The sequence below is a fragment of the Zootoca vivipara genome, chromosome 13 (assembly GCF_965207765.1).
Source record: "Zootoca vivipara chromosome 13, rZooViv2.hap1.1, whole genome shotgun sequence".
NCBI lineage: Eukaryota > Metazoa > Chordata > Lepidosauria > Squamata > Lacertidae > Zootoca > Zootoca vivipara.
Genome location: NC_142596.1, coordinates 34,874,559 through 34,896,685, shown reverse-complemented (window position 1 = coordinate 34,896,685; position 22,127 = coordinate 34,874,559). Strand labels below are relative to the sequence as shown.

General features: G+C 46.2%; 1 protein-coding gene across 1 annotated transcript in view; it reads right to left on the bottom strand.

The window, feature by feature from the left end:
- Positions 1-711: 711 nt before the first annotated feature.
- The window catches only part of RHOT2 (ras homolog family member T2), a 36,244-nt gene continuing 14,828 nt past the window's right edge, over positions 712-22,127 (bottom strand). The window contains exons 4-19 of the mRNA XM_035131220.3: positions 21,681-21,724; positions 20,923-20,976; positions 20,264-20,316; positions 19,472-19,580; positions 18,218-18,319; positions 17,649-17,747; positions 12,795-12,903; positions 11,029-11,149; positions 10,450-10,534; positions 8,076-8,221; positions 7,859-7,959; positions 7,263-7,393; positions 7,075-7,155; positions 5,978-6,100; positions 5,323-5,525; positions 712-2,998 (exon numbers count right to left, since the gene is read on the bottom strand). Coding sequence (XP_034987111.1) covers positions 2,881-2,998; positions 5,323-5,525; positions 5,978-6,100; positions 7,075-7,155; positions 7,263-7,393; positions 7,859-7,959; positions 8,076-8,221; positions 10,450-10,534; positions 11,029-11,149; positions 12,795-12,903; positions 17,649-17,747; positions 18,218-18,319; positions 19,472-19,580; positions 20,264-20,316; positions 20,923-20,976; positions 21,681-21,724 — 1,679 coding nt within the window. The 3' untranslated portion in view covers positions 712-2,880. The remainder of the gene's footprint in view (positions 2,999-5,322; positions 5,526-5,977; positions 6,101-7,074; positions 7,156-7,262; positions 7,394-7,858; positions 7,960-8,075; positions 8,222-10,449; positions 10,535-11,028; positions 11,150-12,794; positions 12,904-17,648; positions 17,748-18,217; positions 18,320-19,471; positions 19,581-20,263; positions 20,317-20,922; positions 20,977-21,680; positions 21,725-22,127) is intronic.

The window sequence follows — 22,127 nt, the reverse complement described above, 5'->3', positions numbered from 1 at the left end:
TTAAGGGAACCATGATGCAGCGCAGTCTTCCCACAGCTATACAATCCAACTGTCAGTGATTTTCTAATGCTGGGAAGGGCTTTAAAAGCATAGACTTGTGTTGCCCAGCAATGGATCCAGCAGCACCATTCTAGGCCGACATTTAAAACTGTGCTGATAGCTGCACATCTCAATATATCCTAGTGAAAGATGACTGGGGGCCATCTTGAAGGAGCTCTTCCAGACCCAAGGCTCTCGGTGTCCCCCTCTTCCCCTCCATTGCCCTGTGCCACTGCCCCACACTCTCCTTGTTACTCCCAGGGTCCAATGTACTGGCTGTCAAGGCTCCTGGATGAGACTGCAAGACGTAATGCAGCATCAGGAGGAAACTACAGGGAGAGGGAAGGGCTGGGACCGGGGTGCTGGCAGTCACTGGGAAAGAAATTGATGTACGTGTCAGATGAGGAAGTTGGCTAGCCTGCCTGGCGCTCCCATTAACACCACTTTAGGCTCTTCTGCGGCTGGCAGTTGGCAAGGGAGGCGATGACAAAGGGGAATGCTTTAAAAGCAGGTTTTGTTTCAAACTATCCGGAGCGAAAGGGGCTAACGTCCTCCGAAGCTCACTCCCTTCTACTGCAGGTGGGAGATGAGCAACAGACACCTTGGTATATTGGTCTTATTGCCACTCCCCTACCCCAAGCTCTTAAAAAAAAGTCAGGCAAAAAAGGGATCTACCTGGAAATCCCCAATACTGGTAAGTTTTATTTCCTTGGCGCTGATAGAAGGGCAGTTCACAAAGCTCACCTGATATACGAGTGCCTATTTGCAAGCAATCCTATTGGGGGCGTGGGGAGAGGAAACAGCAGAATTAGCCCAGCTGCAGGTGGGAAGAGCTGGGGCTGTTTTTGCAATCACTGTAGCTGGGGACAGGGAATGAACACCACCACTGTGGAAATAGTTGCTTCTCATCTCTACCTGTATCTTGGTACACATGAACCAGGTTTTTTTTATGGAGGGGGGGTGGTTTTTGTCAACCCAGCTGTTGTTGTACAACATCTCCCATCAGCCTTGCCTCTCGGCCATGCTGGCTGAGACGAATGGGCAATGCTGTTCACCAATAGCTGGAGGGCGAAAGGTTTCCCGCCCCTGACATTTAATGGTTCCCCTTGTGTGGAGCCGGTCCTGACTGCACAGCTCAGTCCAAAGAGAGGCATCTTTATTCTATGTGCAGTTTGCATCCCAAAATCATGCAGGGCAGAAGGGTTGAGATGAAAACTTCCCCATGCGGAGATAGCACAGGGGAGGAACCCAACAGCAAACCCCCCTCGCCTATCATGTTAAGTGTGCAGGAAGAGCTGATTATTACATCTGCAGCTAAAAAGTTTCTTTTAAAAAAAAATCCGAGCTGTTTACTAGGGATGCAGAAATATGCTCCGTTTACCATGTACATATCTACACAACTATTTTAAAACAAAGGCTAAGTTTTAAAAAGTAGGGCTTGAGAGAGGGAGCCCTGCCACTGCAAGAGCAAACCCTACTGGAAAGAGAGACCTCTTTATCTGTCCTGCCACCTTCAAAACAAGGGAGTGTGGCACACAAAAACTGCCCTGGTGGACACTCTTCCTGACGGGGTGAGGAATGGTGGGAAAAAGCTTTGCCTGTTACAATTATGTGTGCCCTACTATTGACCCAAACACACTCTGGGAGGTACTGCCATTTCCCCGTCCTCCAACACCACCACCACAGCTACCTCTTCCTTCCTAATCTGTTGGGGTCTAAAGCAGAAACTGGGACTGCTGAGGAGGACAGCCAACCAGACACACTGAGGCAGAGTCAATGGGCTTCCTAAACCGCCTTTGGATCCCTCAGGCTTTTTTGGGGGAGTATCTTCTTCACTCTGTGGCCCAGAGGAGTTACCTTGGCCTACCCTGGGCAACCGGGTCCCTGGGGAGAGGGGGACTTCCAGGTTGCCCATAGCAAGAGACCCAGTATAACCACTCAAAATGCAGGACACGGCGCAAAGATGAGAGAGGATAACATGAGTACCGGGAGGCACATCGAGCCTGAGGGCAGCATGCCAAAGATCAGACTTAAGACTCCATCTTTTAAGCTACCACCTGCAGCCTTGGTGGCCTTCTTTTGCTGCCTCCTTCTTGTCAGTTATGTCCCAACAGAGGCCTGTGTGCGAAGCTCCCTGATGCAAACAGTGCTCCAAGAAGAATTAAATGTCCCAGAAGCCCTTGAGCTCTCCCGGGATGGAAATAGTGTACTGAAAACCCATCGCTGCAGAAACAAGACGCTGGAGAAGAGGCTGGCCGGACAGTCCTCCTCCTGCCGGAGAGGAACCAGGGACGCAACGGCGCAGACAGCTTTCCTGAGGTGCCGCCTTGAGCTTCCTCCCACCGAAAGAAATGTTTTGTTTTTTTAAAAAGCCTTTTAGCTGCAAGACAATCAGATGCGGTAAAAAGTTAAGGGGAGCCTTGAGATATGTCAAGCAGCAGAGTGGATTTCCTAAAGCTATAGCTGGAAGGAAACTGGGGAGCGGGGGACAGCGTCAGCACTCCCTGAGTGTGGGAAATGTCCTTTTTGGGGATGGGAGGAAATGGGTGGAATGAGAAGGTGAGTCCTGCCCATGCCAGCTGGATGACTCTAGGACTATTTTTGCTTTTGCTGGTGCAATGGTCGTCTTCCTCCGACACCACCTTGCCCTGCAGGGAGAGTCAGGGAGGAGGAGGAGGGGGAATCCAGTCTTCGGCGGGGTGTGTGTGTGTGTGCTGTCTTCTTCCCCTGGCCTCCATTTCTTCCTGGGTGTGCAAATGAAGCTGGTGTTCTACCTTCGGGTGGAGAAATGGCAGAGGAGGAGCAGCAGCAGAAGAAGGAGAAGGCTCCGCTTCTCTTATTTCACTTATTCTTCGCCAGCACCTTGTAGAGTGTGACTCCCACAACCGCAGCGACCGTAGCTCCCAAAGCTACCCGGATCCAGAAGGTGGCGGCACCCAGGGTGATGTCGTTCAAGTGCCTGCGAGGCAAAAAAGAGAAGCGGCGTTTCAGCCCAAATGATAAACGCAAACTGCGGTGGAGGGAAGGAGGTGGCAAAGTATGCTGGGAAGTGTAGTTTGTTAAGTGGGCTGGGCGTTGTTAGGAGAGTCCTAGTCCCCAAAGAGAGCTACAACAATTCCCAGGGTTCCCTGGGAAGAGGGACTATTAAAGCACTCTGGGAATTGGAGTTGGGAGGGAAACAGGGTCCTCCTGACAACTCTCAGGACCCATAACAAACTACACTTCCCAGCATTCTTTGGAGTAAGCCATGACTGTTTAAGGTGGCATCGTAATGCTTTAAAGGCACGGTGTGGCCCGAACAATTTCTCTTTATGAAGGCAGAATGTTAGGTTGTTTTTTTTAAAAGCATGGAGCCTAGCAAACAAAATACTAATGGGTCCTTTCCCCCAGTCACTCGTTATTTACACGCCAGGTAGGCTGGGCCAGAGGCATTACGCTAACACTTTGACCTAGCAGGGGTATAAATAGTGTGGCAAGTTCTAAATAATTTGTAGCAGAAAAGTGCTATAGTTGTGCCTTTCTAGGTCACGCTGCTGTGGCACCTGTTCCTATTAATGGAGACCCACGTGAAAGGGGGAGGGAATTAACTTGAAAAAGCAGTGATCTACCTCTGCCTCTGGCATGAATCTTATGCGTTCTCCCAGGGAGAGGAAGGGGGTTAGGCAGGAAGGGTTGTTTCCGCTGCTAGTCCTACAGAATACTGTCTGAAAGCCTGAAAGCAGTAGACCATTTAAAGGTAAAGGGACCCCTGACCATTAGGTCCAGCCGTGACCGACTCTGGGGTTGCGCGCTCATCTCGCATTCTTGGCCGAGGGAGCCGGCGTATAGCTTCCAGGTCATGTGGCCAGCATGACAAAGCCGCTTCTGGCAAACCAGAGCAGCACATGGAAACGCCGTTTACCTTCCCACTGTAGCGGTTCCTATTTATCTACTTGCATTTTGACGTGCTTTCGAACTGCTAGGTTGGCAGGAGCTGGGACCAAGCAACGGGAGCTCACCCCGTCAAGGGGATTCGAACCGCCGACCTTCTGATCAGCAAGCCCTAGGCCCAGTGGTTTAACCACAGCGCCACCTGGGTCGCCCAGCAGACCATTTAGCAAGCCTAATTTGTCGCTGAGAGAAAGCACCCCCTTCCATGTAGGAACGGTGTAGGGAAGCACCGCTTAGCAAAGGCAAGGGGCGCTATGCTGTGACACGCAGCCTTGCCTTACCAATCCTGACCCTCACCTCACACCTATCTGCAAGCGCAGCAACAAACACACCTCAAACTTAATGGCTGTCATGTTTCAGCATAAAGTGTCAGGAATGAATATGGGCGTTCAGACTTTGTCTGGAGATGCAGAATTGGTCTAGGACCCCGGAAAGCCGTGAGATATTCGCCCAAGGTTTGGGGAAAGGTAAACTGGTCAGAAGGATGGGCTATACACGATGCAGACCGAAAGCAAGCTGAAGCAAAGGGGTAAATGAGGCAGGGTTGTTAAGAATACTGGGAGAGAAGAAGCAAGGGCTTAAGGGAAAAATGGGCGGGGGGAGGCACTCAGCTACAGCTCCCATCCTGACAGCTACATTTCCAGCATCCAAATGTGATCTATACCCAACAAGACACAATGGTTGGTAAAAGGAAAGAATATTTTCTATTTTTAAAAAAGGTCCTTGTAAACAAAAGGAATATCATCAGTCACCCAGAGCATTTCGTTCCTAACTTCCCTTCAACATAACATTTTTGCACTGCCTCCCTTTTCTTCTTCACAGGCATATTAGGAAGATTTAAGAATTGTGGCATAAATAAATAAAGCTCTTAATGCAGGGCCCGAGACTGGCTCAATCTCCCTTGCCCTTTTTGGTTTAACTGGCTATAAATAATGGATTTATCATACTCCTTGGGGAGAAGCTTACATCTAATACCAGCGGGCAAAAAGCAGCACGTTCCCTCGCAAGCTCCTGGCTTGTTAAAATAACTGACTAGGCCCAAAGCCGCAATCGCAGCGTTGCTCCCAGAGGACGCCAGCTGCAGGGTAAGAACAACAGTGCTGTTCGCCAGGGCCAAATAATGTTCACGATGCTGGGATGTCAAGCTTTTGAGTCACACAGAAATCCTCTTCAGGGTGTGCATTGAAAAACAGGGTTAGGGAAACTCTTTCAGCCCGAGGGCCACATTCCATTCTGGGTAGCCCCCTGAGGGCCGCATGCTGGTGATGGCTGAGCCCAGAGGAAAAAATTCACCCAACCAAAGCCCAGCTGCCCACCGAGGAGGACTATAACTAGAAGGAGAATGTTACTAACGGGAAGGTGGCAGCCGTGGCCAGTTTGGCGAAGGCGGTGAGGCTGGGTGGGCCCTGCCCACTGCAGGTGAAGTAAAATGGGGGCGGCAGGCGGTGCTTGTAGCAGAACTCGGCCGGCGAGAGGCCATGCTGTGGCGACGTTTCTGGCAGGTCTGCCTTGGAGGCCACGAAGAGGCAAGGGATCTGCCCGTCCATGTAGTGCTGCTGCAGAGGAGACAGTTAACAAACAAATATCAAGAGAGGCTTTCCTGCTGGATCTGGCCCTGTGCTCTGATCTCACCAGATGCCTGAATGGCAAGCTTGCAAGCAGGTCCCAAGTGACACCACACAACAACTCAATTATAAGGGGAATAAAGTTGCTTTGCTGCTGCCAAGAAACCCTTGCTGATCAACTGCAAATTATCCAGAGATCTACCAGTAGATCCCAATCTACTTCTTGTTCACCCCTGCTTGTAGACTTGTCTCCCATCAGTAAACCTACCTGGATGTTCTTGAAAGCACTGGCCAAGCAAAGTGTGCTCCTAACCCCGCTTCCCTGGGAGTAAGCTCCACTGAATTCAATAGGACTTACTTTCTGAGGAGACACAGGATTTGCACTGCTAGCCGTCAGTCTGAACAGCTGCTCCTCAGCCAAGGGGGGAGAAGGGAAGGAGTACCTTATAAATGCTGGCACAATAGTTGAAAGACTTGTGGTCCGTCACGTCGTACAATAAGCAGGCAACATCGCAAGCTGCATCAGATGCCTTCGCAAACTCCGTCTCCACATTAATCTCGTGCAGCTGGCAAGAAATAGGGGGAAAGTATATATGAAGCATTTCAGGGCAGTCTTTCTTTTAACTTAAAAAAAATTCTCTCATGTCGCTTCTTCTGAACAAGGGTTGGCATTGTTCGTTCTTCTTACCAAAAGAAACACACAGACTTCAGGTAACAGATGCACAGGCAACTTGTACACTTAACGATGAATAGGCAATGCTCTTCCAGCTTCTGCTGCCCCTATCATTTCCCCCCTACTTCTCTCTCAACTTACTGCACCGTCTGAAGAGCTACTCTGGGTATCAAAATTGACATGCACCCCTGCCCACATTTAAGAGAAGACATTGGAGGTAATACCATCAAACTGTTTTGGGAACACCCCCTTTTTTCCAAAAGTGGTGTACTATATATAGACCTCCTTGGGAACAGTAATTCAAGAAATGCCCATCAACAGCCCTCTCTGGTCTAGATGGGCAAACCCACTTTGCAGCCAATGACTAACTGTATCATAGAGCTAGGGGTAGGCAACCTTTTTGGCTCCACAGGCCAGATCCTTATCAGCATAAGGCCCTACGGGCCAAATATGAGAGTTAAGTGGAACATACTGGCTTAAGCAGCCACCCCACTCTCCCCTTAGTTGATGCACAGGAGATTAAATGTTGCTGCACTGGCTGCAGGGAACTGGTGTGAACAGCCGCTGCAGTTGAAACTCACTCCCACCCCACCCATCAGCTGATGTCACTGACCCAGGTGGGCGTGGTTTTGAGAAATTGGAACATCTAGCTGGCCAAGACTGGCCCATGGATCAGAGGTTCCCCAAGTGTCACAGAGAGAGTATCACCACAGAAGTGATGTTTGTGCATATGGATACTAGAATGATGATGTACCTAAGTCTCTTAGGTTAAAGGGGGGGAAAGAAGCGTTGACATTTTTATGACAATTGACTAAAAATTGACTTCCATATTTAGGACTTAAGATCATTTTAACTGAGCAAACTTACTATCAGATGCTTTTCCTGCCCATTGACTTGCACTGTGTTAATTGAATAGAAGGACTCCTTCCCCTTTGATTCCCTTTGGGCCTGGAAAAGGAAGGAGGAGCAGGGATTATTTTTATTTTATTTATTACCCACAGGTTCATCACTCAGGAAATAACAGGCAAGACAAGAGGACAAGAAGAGAGACTCACAGCCAAGTTCTTCCCAAGGAAGGCTTGCAGGAATGCAGACTTGCCAGCACCTCGGGATCCAATCACTTTGCACAGGAAAACATTCCGATGTGTCTGGCCCTTCTCCAAGTCAATCCTTTTTTCCCGTGTAACTGGAGCAGAAGAAAAGAGGGGCTGGGTAAAATGATGAAGCCTTTCCTTCTTTCCTGCTGCTGGGGACACAGCCTCCAAGCAAGTGTTGTCTTTGCTGGACAGGAGGCAGCTGTGTTTTTATGGGTGTCCATTGATCACTAGGAGCTGGTGCCCATTGGGACTGGTGGGGCAGAAGGCGGGGGGGGGGGGACAACGGTAGGTAGATCCAGAGCCAATCGCAGGAGGAGCCAACTAATTCTGGTTTTGTTCCCACCTCCTCCCTGCCGAGTTCTACAAAGGCAACAACTTCATAACCATTGGAGAGGACAGAAAACCCACAATGCTCAGGCTTATTCTCCATTCAACATGGAAGCAGGTGCTCGATAGCTCTCGACAGCAAGCAGAAAGGGCAATAGCTGTGCCAGGACAGAGGAGTCCTCTCTCCTCCCGATTCCAAGGGGCTTTGAAGCAGGAGTGGGACCCACCTGTGATGGCGTGGATCTGAGAGTCCTGCTCAGAGAAGATGGGGTAGCCAAGGTAAGCCAGGTGCTTCAGGCAGCGATGGACATCCAGGTAGGCAACCAGCCTAGGGAAAATCCAAACAGAGAGAAGGTTGCCTGTTACTGGGATCGCTGGGAGGGCCCGCTGCATGTGAAGCGGACAAGGTGATTGAGGAAGGAGGCAGAGAAGGGCTGCGCTTACGTCCACTGGCAGAGGAATCCATGCAGGGAAAGCAGGCCTTTATCAGTGGTGCATACCGTGTGGTAGAGCTCAGGCCCCCAGGGCATGTAGGGGAATACACTAAAGAAGCTCTGCAGCTCAGCGGGAGAGAGGGCTCCATCACTGTCCTATAGACACGGAGGGGAAGAAAGAAATGGGCACCTGAGTAGCAGCTCTCCATCGACTGGTTGAGGAAGTCTACCCATTGTCACACAGGGTGGGACCACACATGGTTGGCAAGATTCAAACAGGAGGTCCCCAAAATGTCTGTGTTAAATATTCACATTGATTTTAAATTGCGGTTTTTAAAAATTACTCCTTCAGTTTCTAATATTGCATTGCACTGCGATCTGAATTCTTACGGAATGCAAATTGTGATACAATAAAGTACAATATGTAAGAGATAAGAGAGTTGTAACAGCTGTAAGCAGTAAGAGCTCTTCAACAGTGAAATGGACTACAGGTGGCAACCGTTTTAGACACGTCAAATTGGTCACTGCCTGTACTTCAGAAGGGGATGGACTCTCCTTCACTGGAGGTTTTTAAACAGAGGTTGGGTGGCCATCTGTCAGGGATTCTTCAGCTGTAATTCCTGCATTGCAGGGGGTTGGACTAGATGACCCTTGGGGTCCCTTCCAACTCTACAGTTCTACGATTTTATGAAAATAAGCAATACAGAAGCACAATCAATACTTTTTGGAATTTCTCATCGTCCTGCTGTCGGATTCTTCCAGTTAGCCCTACTATTTCTGCATACTCCAATACTTTCTGTTGTCATTCTTCAATTGTCGGAATATCCTGTTGTTTCCATCTCTGTGCGAGGAGTAATCTTCCTGCTGTTGTGGCATACAGGAAGAATTTCTGATCTTCCTTTTTTATGTCCTCTCCAACCATTCCTACCAAAAATGCCTCCGTTTTTTAAAATAAAAGGTGTACCTAAATATCTTTTAAAACTCATTATACACACTATCCCAAAAAGTCTTCACCTTGTCAACCACATGTGGAAAAAATTGCCCTCTTTTACAGTGCATTTCCAACAGTTCTTATTTTTCATTTTGTACATCTTTGCTAGTTTGGTGGGTGTTAGCGTAAGTACCACCTGTACATCATTTTAAACAAATTCTCTTTTAAGGTCATGGATGCAGTAAATTTTATTCCTGAATTCCATAGTCTTGTCCATTTCTCATATTCGATATTATATCCTAGGTCCATTGCCCACTTAGTCATGACCTCCTTAATTTCTTCATCTTTTGTATGCCATTCCAGCAAAAATTCATATACTTTAGACAACATCTTTGTACGACCTTGTAATACCCCAGTCTCCAATATTGATCTATCATTTTTAAATCCATAATTTTTTTATCTTTAAAGAATATATCATTAATTTGGTGATATTCCATCCATCCTGACAATCTAGGTTTTAGTTCTTCATAAGGTCTGATTTTGATTATATTATTGTCTTCTTTCGACAAATCTCTATAGGTTATCCAATCTCCTTTCATATTTAATTGTTTAACTGAAAAAGCTTCTTGGGGTGACAACCATCCTTTCAAACAAGTCTTTATATCTCATCCAAACTTCATATAATGGTCTTTTAATAATATGATTAAAAAAATCCTGATGTACTTTAACCTTTCCATACCATAGGTATGCATCCCACCCAAACCTGTTTGCGAACCCTTCCAGGTCTAGAACATCAGTGCTATCAAGTTTCATCCATTCCCCCAACCATGTTATACAGGGAGCTTCATAATAGCTTAAGGTCAGGTAGGGAGAATCCGCCTCTTTCTCTTCTATCAGTTAACAACTTAAATTATATCCTGGGCTTCTTCCCTTGCCACACAAACCTTGAGATTGTTTTCTGCTATTCCTTGAACTGTCCTAATCCTGTAATTACTGGGATGGTTTGAAACAAGTATAATGGTTTGGGTAGCACCTTCATTTTAACCACAGCTATTCTGGCCCAGAATGACACTTTCAGTCTATTCCATATGTCTAAATTTCTTTTGATTTCTTTCCATATTATTACTGTACATAATTGTCACTACAGCAGGCATGGAAAAATCATTTAATGGCCCACCACGAACACCGGTCAAGACCACCAGCTATGTCCAAGTGGTCTGCAGGGTGGGTGGGAATGTTTGGGTACTGCTGTTGTTTAAGTGACATCCCTTCGCTCAACTCTGGAACGCCCTACATGCCTATTTAGGGGCAAGCAGCCAGACGTGACTCGAGTGCCAATGGCACTCATGCAGCAGAGATCGAAGAACTGCGATCCTTGAAGGGTGTGTGTGTGTGGCATGGGCAGCAGCATTGTTATGCACAGCCAAGGCGTGTGTGCTTCTGTGCAGCTCACCTTGTCATGCTTCTCAAACATCTTCTGCAGGAACTGGTAACCAAAATGATTCAGCTCGGTGGAGCTATCATGAGGCACCCGGATTCTGAAAGAAAGGAGGGCAGCACTGGTCAAGGCAGGTCCTCAGGAAGCCTGGGACTTTTAAAAACCAAGGAATACTTCCCAACGGGTGAATAATGGCCACTCTCTGAAACACATGGCTGGAACTGACCCCAAAAGGAGGGGGAAACCAAGACTTAGGAATGGAAACCAGTAAAGGACTCTTTCCAGATGGCAACTAAACTTGCAAATGCTAAGGAACAAGCTGGGGGGGGGATCACAAGGTGAACACAGAGAATGAGCACCTGCTCCACATGCAGAAGGTCCCAGGTAGGGCTGGGAATGTATCCTGTCCCAAATCCTGGAGAGTTGCTGCCAGCCAGTGTGGACAATACTGAGCTAGATGGACCAATGGTCTGACTCACTATAAGGCAGCTTCCTATGTGCGAGTTCAGAATCATGTCTTCCCATTGTCCCATATGTCAGTGGTCCCCTCTTTCTCCTTCCCCTTAACATCCAAGAGGGCAACAATTTACGCACGGCGGGCAGAGATAGTCATCTGTCAGCTCCAGGGCATCATCATAGCCAAAGCGACGCAGGATAGTCCACGTGGTCTCATGACGCCCCCTTTGGATGAAGAGCGTATTGAGGAAAAGGAAGCCTGGAAAAGAGGAAAGGATTTTGGGTCCCAAGTGCATAGCATGATCAGCAGGCAATGGCAACAGCTGATCTGTAGTGAATTTTCCAACTGCACCTTAGAGACCAACTAAGTTTGTCATTGGTATGAGCTTTCGTGAGCATGCACACGTATCTGAAGAAGTGTGCACGCACACGAAAGCGCATACCAATGGCAAACTTAGTTGCTCTCTGTCACGATGCTGTTGCGGCTACTCTTGAGTAACAACGTCTGAGTCTGCTCTGTCTTTAAAAGTTTTATTGTGCATAGTATTTACAGTGCAAAGATGGCAAAGAACATGACCTCTCAGTCACTCGCAGAATCCGGGAGTAGACACCTCCTGTTACGCGTCCAGCATAAGAGCTTGGGAACCCCAAAACGCCACCCCCCCGCCCTTATGTTTCGGCACGCGCCTTAAATTAGGCGACGGAAGCAGCTGCCTGCTCCCCTCCACCTGTTGGGCAGGGCGGTGCAAGGGCTCTCCTACATCGCTGAGCCTTAACTGCTCCATCCCGCTAACTTCCTCATTTCCCCCACCTGACCTGCTGCTGCTGCTCTCACTGGTTGAGGAGCTGGTGTGGAGGAAGGGTGGAGGCTCCCTGTACTAAGGGCCCCTGACAGTCTCTAAGGTGCTACTGGAAGGAATTTTTCTATTTTATTTTATTTTTTTGTTTCGACAGCAGACCAATACAGCTACCTACCTGTAACTTTTCCAACTGCTTCCGCCATAGGCAGCGCATATCCTTTGTTTCTATGGCCAGACCCACACTCTGTAACAGGGTCGCAACTAGGTCATGAGTGACATTTCTGCAGCTGGAGTTCCCAGCTAGAAGATCTTGGGCACAGGAGATCCTGGACAAGTTAAATCCCAGACTCTCCTATACAATATTTAATTAATGGATTGAAACCTCAGTCCTGGGGGCCAAGTGTGGCCCATTAGGCCATTTTATCAGGCCCTTAGGCCTCTCCCCAGGCTGCCTAGCCTCCAGAGTCACACCCCCACCAGCCCTGCACTGCAACCTCCTTCAGTGTTTTTGTCTGACTGGAATATACCCTTGAACTCTGGCAATGTTTCTTCCTGCCTGGATGAAACAGAGGGTGTCTGAGTGTGACAAAACTCACTGCACAAAAAGCGACTTATTGCTCCGCCCACTTTTACCTCTGGCTCCGCCCACTATTGGCAGATGGCTTCCAGATGGCTGTCCAGAAGGGAAAAGGTTCCCCAACCCCTGATTTAACCCAATGAGTCTTCCCTGCCTTCTCAGTCGTTCAATTTATTCCCATGTGTAGCAGTAAAAGCACTCCCCATGTTCTCCTGATACTTTTGCTCTCCTTGCGCAACTGCTAAATTGTTCCCCAGCTTGTTCAATCAGAATAAAACGAACACAGAGAGTTGCAGCAGCGAACAAGGAAGCTCTGTTAAAATGAAAGCTCATTCGAGCAGGAAAACACGCAAAGCAACTGCCTGCAGCCTGTTTCAAACCAACATCAATTTTGCCCGTGGGATATGTGGTCTAAACTCCAAACTGGCTGAGCAGCCCTGACTTCAAAGGATGCCCCCGGGCTATCTGTGCAGCTCTGCAGTGCTACTGTCCCTCTTTCTGATCTGCAAGTTTTCTGCTGGAGTTACCATTGAGGGTCAGTCCGTTGTCCTGGACTCCGTCTGTTGTGTTTTTCCAGACCACCATTTTCACATCTTCCAGAGCCTGAGGTGCCAAAGGATTTCCGAAGCAGGACTTCTACCTCCCAAGAGAAGAAAGTTGGGCCAAATCAGGAAAATAGGCAGTTCCAATTTTATTTTATTTTTTAAAAAACCCACTCCACTGGAGCCAAAAGGAAGAATCATACCACGTTAGTAGCTACTGGAAGGTTATTACATCCTATATTCAACAATCTCCCAAGTTAGGTAAAGTCAGTTCATGCATGGGATCTGACATTCAATGATTTTAGAATCATAGCATTTTGGGGTGGGAAAGCAAGCACTTCTAGCCTTTAGGAAGACGATAGCATTTATATATTTCACTTCTAAATAAACATCCTATTTCACTTCTAAAGAAACATCCTAATGGGATTTAACAGTAAAAACACCACCACAATGGGTTATTGCCAACTACCTTTTACTCAAGAGTAGACCCACTGAAATTGATGGATCCAAGTGACTTCATCCCCATTAATTTCAATGGGTCTGCTCTGAGTAGATCTAGCACCGGCTACAACCCAATAAAAACAATTGCAGATTCAGTACAGGTCCAATAGCCGGTGAAATCTCAGAAACTGAGAAAAAAAAAGAGACCTGCTAACCTTCTGCTGTTGCACCTTGCCTCCCCACCCAAAATTAAATGATCCAGTATGCACACATTTGCATATAAGCTTTAGAATCTGGGTCTTTCAGGAAAGCTGGAGCTAAGAAACCAAATTTGACAGCCTTGTGCAAATAGCTGCTGACTCAAGCTTTCACCTTGCGAGAAGAATGGAGCTGCAAACTCAGGTAAACGCTACAGTTCCTTTTCCATTGACTGGAAAATGTGATTTTCCTCCTCTCACCTGCTTCATGGAAGAGGAACCAGGAGAATTCACGGCTGCAATGTTATACAGTTGGGGAAAGTAGGTTCACTTAGGGCCATGAATTTCACATGATTCACTTAGGGCCATGAATTTCAGTGGGTCTACTCTGAGTATAACTTAGTTGTATACAACCCAGACTGTTGATTGCCAGCGGCTAATTGTCAGAATAAATTCCTAAGAAACCAGGACTTAACCTGATGGCAAATTAACTGGATCAGCAATGTTTGTCCTCCCTCATATGTCTAGAGGCGCAGAACAAATTATGTTGCCTCTTGAACGGAAACATTGAGGCTGATGCCCAAGAGGATAAATCTGCAGCAAAGCCAGGACAAAGTAGGATGAGGATCAAATGCTGGAGTAGGCCACAAAGTCAGGAAGACCTGGATGGCTGGCCTTGACAAAATATCCAGTATTGGGGCTACTATCTTGAATCGAATTAAGAAAAAAAATAGAGTCCTTCACCAAACAAAGGTCTAGCCTGGGAGCCATTTTTATTTTCATTTATCAAAATTTATATTCTGCTTGTTCATAAAAACTAAGTGGTTTACAAAAATATAAAACAAAACATTAAAATTATTGATTAAAAAGTAGGTATTTTAAAATATCCAAAACCTGATTAAAACCAACAGTAGCTAATAAGAAATCAAACACATGTAACTTCAGCAAGTCTGGATAGTTTTGCCAAAATAAAAGTGTTTTAAGCATGCACCGAAAAGGGTACAGTGAAGGCATCTGGCTGATATCAATCAGCAGGAAGTTCCAAAGTGTAGGTGCTGCCTATACCTGAGAGCTTTCAAGGTCCACTAACAGCAAAGAATGATGTAAAATTTGGGCCATAGGGCTGTATCTAACTAAGTTAAAATACACCCACTGAAATTAGCGAACCTAAGTTAGTTGTGTGTATTAATTTCAATAGGTCTATTCTAAGTAGGACAAGTACTAGTTATACTCCATAGCCTCCGCATCTAAGTGATTAAACACTTTTCAATAGCCTTCTGCCAAATTTGGGGGGGTTCTTTTTAAAAATCTGCTTCCAGAATCAAGGAGGCAAAAGCAGATTATGTGAATCGAAACCACTAAACCCTGCCCAGAGAAACAATCTGGAGGCAGTAGAAGACTTGCTAAAATTTCAAATTTTCAGTGGGAGGAAATTATGAGAATGCAAAACTTAATTTTCACCAAGCAAAAGAAACAGCGTGACAGTTAACATGACTTTAAAAAATATATTTTGTGGGTGTTTTTTTTAATAAAAAAATTCATAGATTAGTAGGAAAAATGAACATAGATCTGGAGAAAATGAAGGGAACTTCAAAAGAGCCAGGCTGGTTAAACTTCAAGCAGAGCGAGAAGAGGCTTGTGATCAAAAGACTTCAAAAACTCAAAGGTCTAAATTTAAAAGGATGGGCATCAGCTGCTGTCTGCAAACAGGACTCTGCATACCTGGCACTAAAACACATCCAGCAACTCAGTCATGTGATTTATGTGAATTGTCATGCTTCCTTTCCATAAAATGTATTCTAATTTCTCTTATCATAAGGAGGCGCAATCAGGAACGCAAAGCACTGCTCATCGTCTGCCCTTTTTGATTTCTTTGCTTTAACTTGGTGTCAGGCCTCAGCTTGATGATTAACTGCTCTAATTTGTTTCCTATTCTTTATCTTGTTCGTGTTCTGATGTACTTATTACAGCCTGTCTTTAACCCATTTTATTGCCCTGGGATTGCAATGTAATGAAGGATTGTTTATAAGTGAGGCAGACAAAACATATTCTTATTCAGCTATCCCACCTGACTGCTGAGGCTTTGGCAACTGCAGCCCCCAAATAGGAAAGTATATTAATTGCGCCTGTATGGGTGAGAAACTTGCTTAGGTTTAAAAAAAAAAAGAGGGGGGGGATAAGAAGAGATTGCTGGATCAGGCCAATGGTCTACATAAACCAATCAGATTGGGAAAGATTATGGAGGGAGGATTTGAAATTCACAGCATGCTGTACGTTGAAAGAAAATTATATATATCTTGACTACCACAAGATTAGCGAAAGTGTACAAAAACACTACCAACATATGTTGGAAGTGTAAAGGGAATGAAGGCACATTCTACCATGTGTGGTGGATGTGCAAGAAGGCTAGAGCATTCTGGGAAATGATATATAATGAACTGAAATAAATGTTTAAGCTAACTTTTGTAAAAAAAAAAGGAAGCTTTTTTAATAGGCATCACAGGAGAAGAAAAACTAAAGGACTTAAAAAGACTGTTTAGGGTATGCAATGACAGCTGCAAGAATACTTTTTGCCCAGAGATGGAAGGAAGAGGAAATACCAACCAAGGAAGAGTGGATAGTGAAAATGATGGACTATGCCAAAATGGTGAAAATGACTGGGAAGATCAGACACCAAGATGACAGTAAATTTAAAAAAGAATGGTATAAATTTATACAGTACATTAAGGAACAATGTAAAGATTTAAAGATGTTAGCAGGATTGATATAGGATTGTTATTTTTAACAGGTAAAGGATTAAATAAGGATTTAATTGAAATTGGATATACTGAATGTAATTTTTAGAATATATCTATCTATCTATCTATCTATCTATATATATTAATATAGGAGAAAACTGGGTATTGAAACTTGCTTAATCTAAATCATATATCCCAGTTTCCAGTGGCCCTTTAAAGTACGCTTCACACAGAGTATACACAGTCAGAAGTCGACCTGGCTAAGAAAACACCACCAAGAGCGTAGGGAATTATCTCCCTCAAATGAAACCCCTTACTAGCTGTATGCTTGTAAAAGCATACAGAAGAAAATACAAACTGTTGGGTTTTTTTAACTGAAAAACAAACTGACTCTAAAGAGACTTTAAACTAAAGATAAATGCTTTCTCTCTTAGCAACTTTATCTCCCCACATTCACAACCTTCAACCCATTCCAAACCACCCACAAACTCCCACATAACTCCCATTAAACTACCCAAGAATTAACAGCAAACTAGCTTTATAACTAAGCAACTCTCATACAAAGATTCAACTAGGAATCTCTTAAACTGAGAGAGTGATCTACTTAGAGATGAATCAAACTGAAAGATCTAACTAAGAGATGCAGAAGGCTTTCTGGCAGAAGCCTTAAATACAAGAAGCGGAGTCCACGCCTGTGGCCAATTAACAGAAATCACCTGCACCTGTTTCTCTTAGACAGTATTTACATTAGACCAGCTCTAAAGTAACTTGACTATTCAAAAAATCAAACAGTAATTAGATGCGGTTAAAATTAAAAAATGTATCTGTGGAAAACCAGAAAGGGGAGGAGGGAAGTCTGGGGGTTCAGGGAAACCCACAATTGTATAAATATTGCTGCATTTAAGTTTGAATGATGTTAATGATGAAAAACTGTGTGTGTGTGTGTGTGCGCGCGCACACACACACACACAATTTAAATGGTCTACATCAGGCATCCCCAAACTTCGGCCCTCCAGATGTTTTGGACTACAATTCCCATCTTCCCCAACCACTGGTCCTGTTAGCTAGGGATCATAGGAGTTGTAGGCCAAAACATTTGGAGGGCCACAGTTTGGGGATGCCTGGTCTACATCAGTGTTTCCCAACCTTGTGCCTCCAGATGTTTTGGGACTACAACTCCCATCATCCCTAGCTAGCAAGACCAGTGGTCAGGAATGATGGGAACTGTAGTCCAAAAACAGCTGGAGGCACAAGGTTGGGAAACACTGGTCTACATAAACCAGCATCCTGTTTTCACAGTAGCCATTCAGGTGCACGCAGGATTTGAGCAAAAGAGAACTCTGCTCTCCTATGGTTTCCAGCAACTGGTAGCAAAAGCAAAAGAGGAAAGCTGAAATTTACCAGAAGCTGAATGGAGTTACCCAAAAGTATGTTCTGCATTGTTTTGTTACATGGGAACATACCTGGAAATAGTTCAGCTCCTCATCGCTTAGGATCTGGTTGTTATCCTGGTCAGACATATTGAAGATCCGAGTGAGGGCCCGTGCGCACGCTGGCCTCAGCTGGTGGTAGAAAAAGAACACGATTTATAAAAGCAGGCCATAGGAAGCACTCGTTCTCCACTCCTCTTCGTTGCACAGAATGCCCTGATTACAGGCAGAAAGGACGACGAAATCAAAGCCATTGTCCAGGCAATGTAGGAACAACAGAGAGGGCTGGTGTTCAATGTAGTATTAAATCAGGGATGGAGAACCTACATCTGTCCAGATGTCGTTGGATTACAGCTCCCATAAGCCCCACCCAGCAAGGCCAGTGGTGAGGGATAATGGGAGTTGTAGTCCAGCAACATCTGGAGGGCCACAACGTTCCTGAGCCAAACTGGTTTAGAGGTGCAGCTGCAAGGCAACTTGAGCTGGCACTGTAGGATTTGCCTGGAAGTGATGGAACTCTCCAATCTAAAGAACCTTGGAAGACAGCTGGGGTCCTCTCTGGGTACAAAACCTATTTGCGGCTCTGAGACGATGTATCCTACCTGCTTCTCCTCTGGGTCGTAGAGAGGTGCTGTTGGGTGCAGAACAGCCTTCTGGGCGTAATAGAACAGCTCAGAGATGTTCTTCAGGTTTTTTGCAGAACACTTGCAGCGCAAAGGGGGGGGGGGAGGAAGAGAGAGAGGCAATTTGAGAGAGGCAGAAAGGAATGCTAAACCAACACAAACAGCACATGCTGGAAAGAAATGCTTCAAGATCTCTTTTTCAGGCAGGCCATGGAGGAAGAAGCCCAGGACTAGAAGAAGATATTATAAACAGGGATGCTTCCTGTTTAATTTCCACTCTGGAGGGTAACTCAGCAGAGGAAAGACCACTGTCTGTGCATTCCCTTTCAATTATGGTCACATATATCAGAATACTACAATTTCCAGAATGCTTTGGGGTGGCAGTGGGGGAGCGAGAGACCATTAGTCCTTCAAGTAGTTTAAATGACCACCATGGGCAATATAAAAAAATGCATACATGACATTTAAAACGAAGATCTTAACAGATCTGCAATGTCTTGGATAGCTTTAAAAGACTGGACAAATTCATAAGGATAAGGCTATCAATGGCCTCTACCCACGATGCCTCTACTGTCAGAGAGACTATGCTGGGAATTACAAGTAGGTTGAGGGTTGTTGTGCTCAGATCCAGCTTGCAGGCTTCCCACAAGCATCTGCTTGGCCATTGTGAGAACAGGAAGCTGGTCTAGATGGGCCATTGGCCTAACCCAGCAAGTTCTTCTTAAATTCGTACAGGATTTTTATTTTATTTTTAAATCTGTCCTGAGTCTACTGGACTCGGTCTGTGTCTACTGGGCTTTAAGAGGAAGTGGGGCATACAAATTCAATGAATAAATAAAATAATAACAATTCTGCCAATCAGTTTTGTTGGTGACCGTGGCAAAGGTGAGGATGTTCTCTCTATCCACTGGCTGCGTTTGGCCTGCCTTCTACCATCAGATCAGTCATAAGGGCTGGTTTGACTGGTGCCGTAAGTTTCTCAGCCATGTGAGAGACTCCAGTCATCTCCCAAGGTATGCACATGAATGGACAATGTTAACACGTGAACTAGACAGATTCTGGCCATAGCTGTGAGCCTTATATACACAACTGCCCAGCTCAAATGGTAAATTTTGCCCAGGGTGGCACAGGGGGAAGAGGTTGCTGGGAAAGAAAAAGCATGATGTGAGACAACCACTGAGGCTGCCAATCAGAGGATCCTCCCCCTGCTCCACCTCATAAGCACATCCCCACCTCCACGCAGGTCTCAATTTCCGAGAACTGGTTCATGATGGGCAAGATGGTTTCCATGGAGCTCCCAGTCTGCAAGTCGGACTTGTTTCCTACAAGGATGATGGGGATCCTAGAAAAGAGGGAGAAAGCGAGGTAAGAGGAGAGAGAAAAGGCGTCGGAAATGAGAATGGGCACACAAGCACTGGCTGAAGAGTTTGGAGCAGTCTGCGTGTCAAGGCAAATTCAACAACTGGAGGGGAAGGGGGAAGTAAACAGAGATCTGCATTCCTTCATTTGCTTTGTCCAATTTAGGCAGGGGCTCCCACCAACAACAGATGAAGGGGACAACTGTTCCTGGCAGAAGAGTTATTAAGAGGCCCCAAATCTTGGGGAAGACGCAAAGAGGCCAGGTCTACTCAGTGTTAGCAGGACCCAAAACTTGGGTCTTTCACACCTGGTCCAGGATCTGCCTCTTCTTCATTTCTGTGAATTCCCCTCTGAAATGTACAATCTAGGAACAGTTTGCCCACCACATTTTCGGCTTTCAGGAACCAGACCTTAGCCTGCTTCCAGCACTGAATAACCGAAGCCTTTAAAACAGGTGTGGGGAACCTCTGGCCCTCCATACGTTGCTAGTCTGTAACTCCCATCATCCAGAGCCGTTGGCTGTGTTGGCTGAGGCTGATAGGAGTTGTAGTTCAGCAACATCTGGCGGGCCAAAGGTCCCCCAGCCCTGCTTTAAAAACAGGGACAGCAACTGGGACCCAGACATGGGCAAAATGTAGCATCCCATCTTGTTGGGTGATACACTACCTGGAACATTTTTCAGCTCCACCATTCACCATTGGGATCCATTTTGTCCGAATCTAGGTGGGGGGAAACAGAAGGAAAAAGCAAGTTAAGTGGAGTGGGAAACTAACAGCAATGGCAGCCACAGAAAGAGAATCTTGGGCATGGCAGGGTCCCATGGGATCAACAGGTTGGCAGGCACCTAAATGCTACACAGTTTGGCCCAGTAAAAAATGCCAGCCCTGCCCCTGCCAATCAAGCCATGCGATCCAGGCCACTGTGAGCACAATAAGAGAGTAGGTGCACCGCAAGCAGATGCCCAACAGAGTCAATGCCAGTCAAGAGTATAAGAATGGCCCTGTTGGAGCAGAGCAAAGGCCTTCCTGGCCCAGCATCCCATTTCCCGCCTCTGGGAAGCTCACAGGCAAAATGAAGGCCACAGCTGTTTCCCAAATGCAATCCCCAATAGCTGGTATTGAGAGGCATACGGCCTCCTATTCTGCAAGCAGCATATAGAGCCCTTAAGACTAGTAGTCACTGATAATCCCATAATCTGTGAATGGATCGAAGTCCATCATGTCTTGCTGTGTGCAATGGTGATAATCAGCAGAGCGTCAGGCAGAAGCACAGCTGCACTTTTGCCAGGCGCTTGTGAAAGAGGGGCAGGGAATCCCAGCCTTTACCTTGTCAATGGTGGATTCCTCCGTGACATCGTACACCATGCAGACCACATTCGCCTGCAAAGGAGCAAAAAGGTAAAGCAGGGTAGCTCAAGTCCAGGATTTTTTTTTTCAACTACTTGATTCTGCCCATTGTATGAACCAATATGCCAGGCTGCCAACTCAGAGGTGGCATCTCAAAACCACCAAGAGGGTCAGAAAAGCCCTCACCTTTCAGTAACAAAAGTCCCAGCATCTGACCCTCCCTGCTCAAGGAAGACATCTGCCTGCTGGGCTCCCCATGCTCTGCTCAAATCCGACCACCAGCTCAGCTCAGACAGTGCCAACGCAAATGGCTTTTAGGAAAAAGCAGATGGCAGGATCACTTGCCCTTTGGGGATGTGAGTTTATCGCTTAATCCCCCAATTTAGGGGGATTCAGATGGGATTCGGCATGGCAGCTCTAAGCCCCCAATATGTACATATGTATTTATGCATGTATGCATGTATGTTTGTACACACACACCATTGCTGGGGGGGTCAGGAGAGGAAGGAGATGGCATACAGCAGCTTACAAGCAACCAAAGTGTTAGGCAAACGGTTAACAAAACTGATGACGCTAATCTCCAAATTCGACTATTTGGGATTCTTGCAGAGTTAACAGGGAAAGTGGTGGGCTCAAGATGAGCCTGAAAAGCAAAATTCAGAGCACAGGCTGGAGGGAAGAGGTTGGTGGAGCTGCTACAACAATCCTCCCCTGAATCCAAAGTTTTCCTTGCTCACCTTGGCAATCTCCTCTTGGAGCTCCTCATCTGTCTGCTCTGATTCTGAAAGGCAAAGGAAAGACTGCACATTGCTGTCAGGGATCTTTACTGTGCCCCAAAAAGACACTCAAAGATGTGGCCGGAATGTGAAGAATGCAAGAAGAGCTTTGTTAGATCAGGTCAGTGGCCCATCCCAGACACCAACATCCTGTGGACAACCAGATGCTCAAGCATAGCAGCAAGAACTCTCCCCACTTGTGATTCCCAGCAACTGGTATCCAGAGACATGCTGCCTCCGACAGCGGAGGGAGAACCTAGCCATTGTGGCTAGTAGCAACTCATAGCCTTGTCCTCTATGAATCTGTCTAGTCCCCTTACAAAGTCATCCAAATTGGTGGCCATCACTAGCTTGCTTGCTTTATTGATTGATTGATTGATTGATTGCTTTTCAGGTTTATAAATTTCA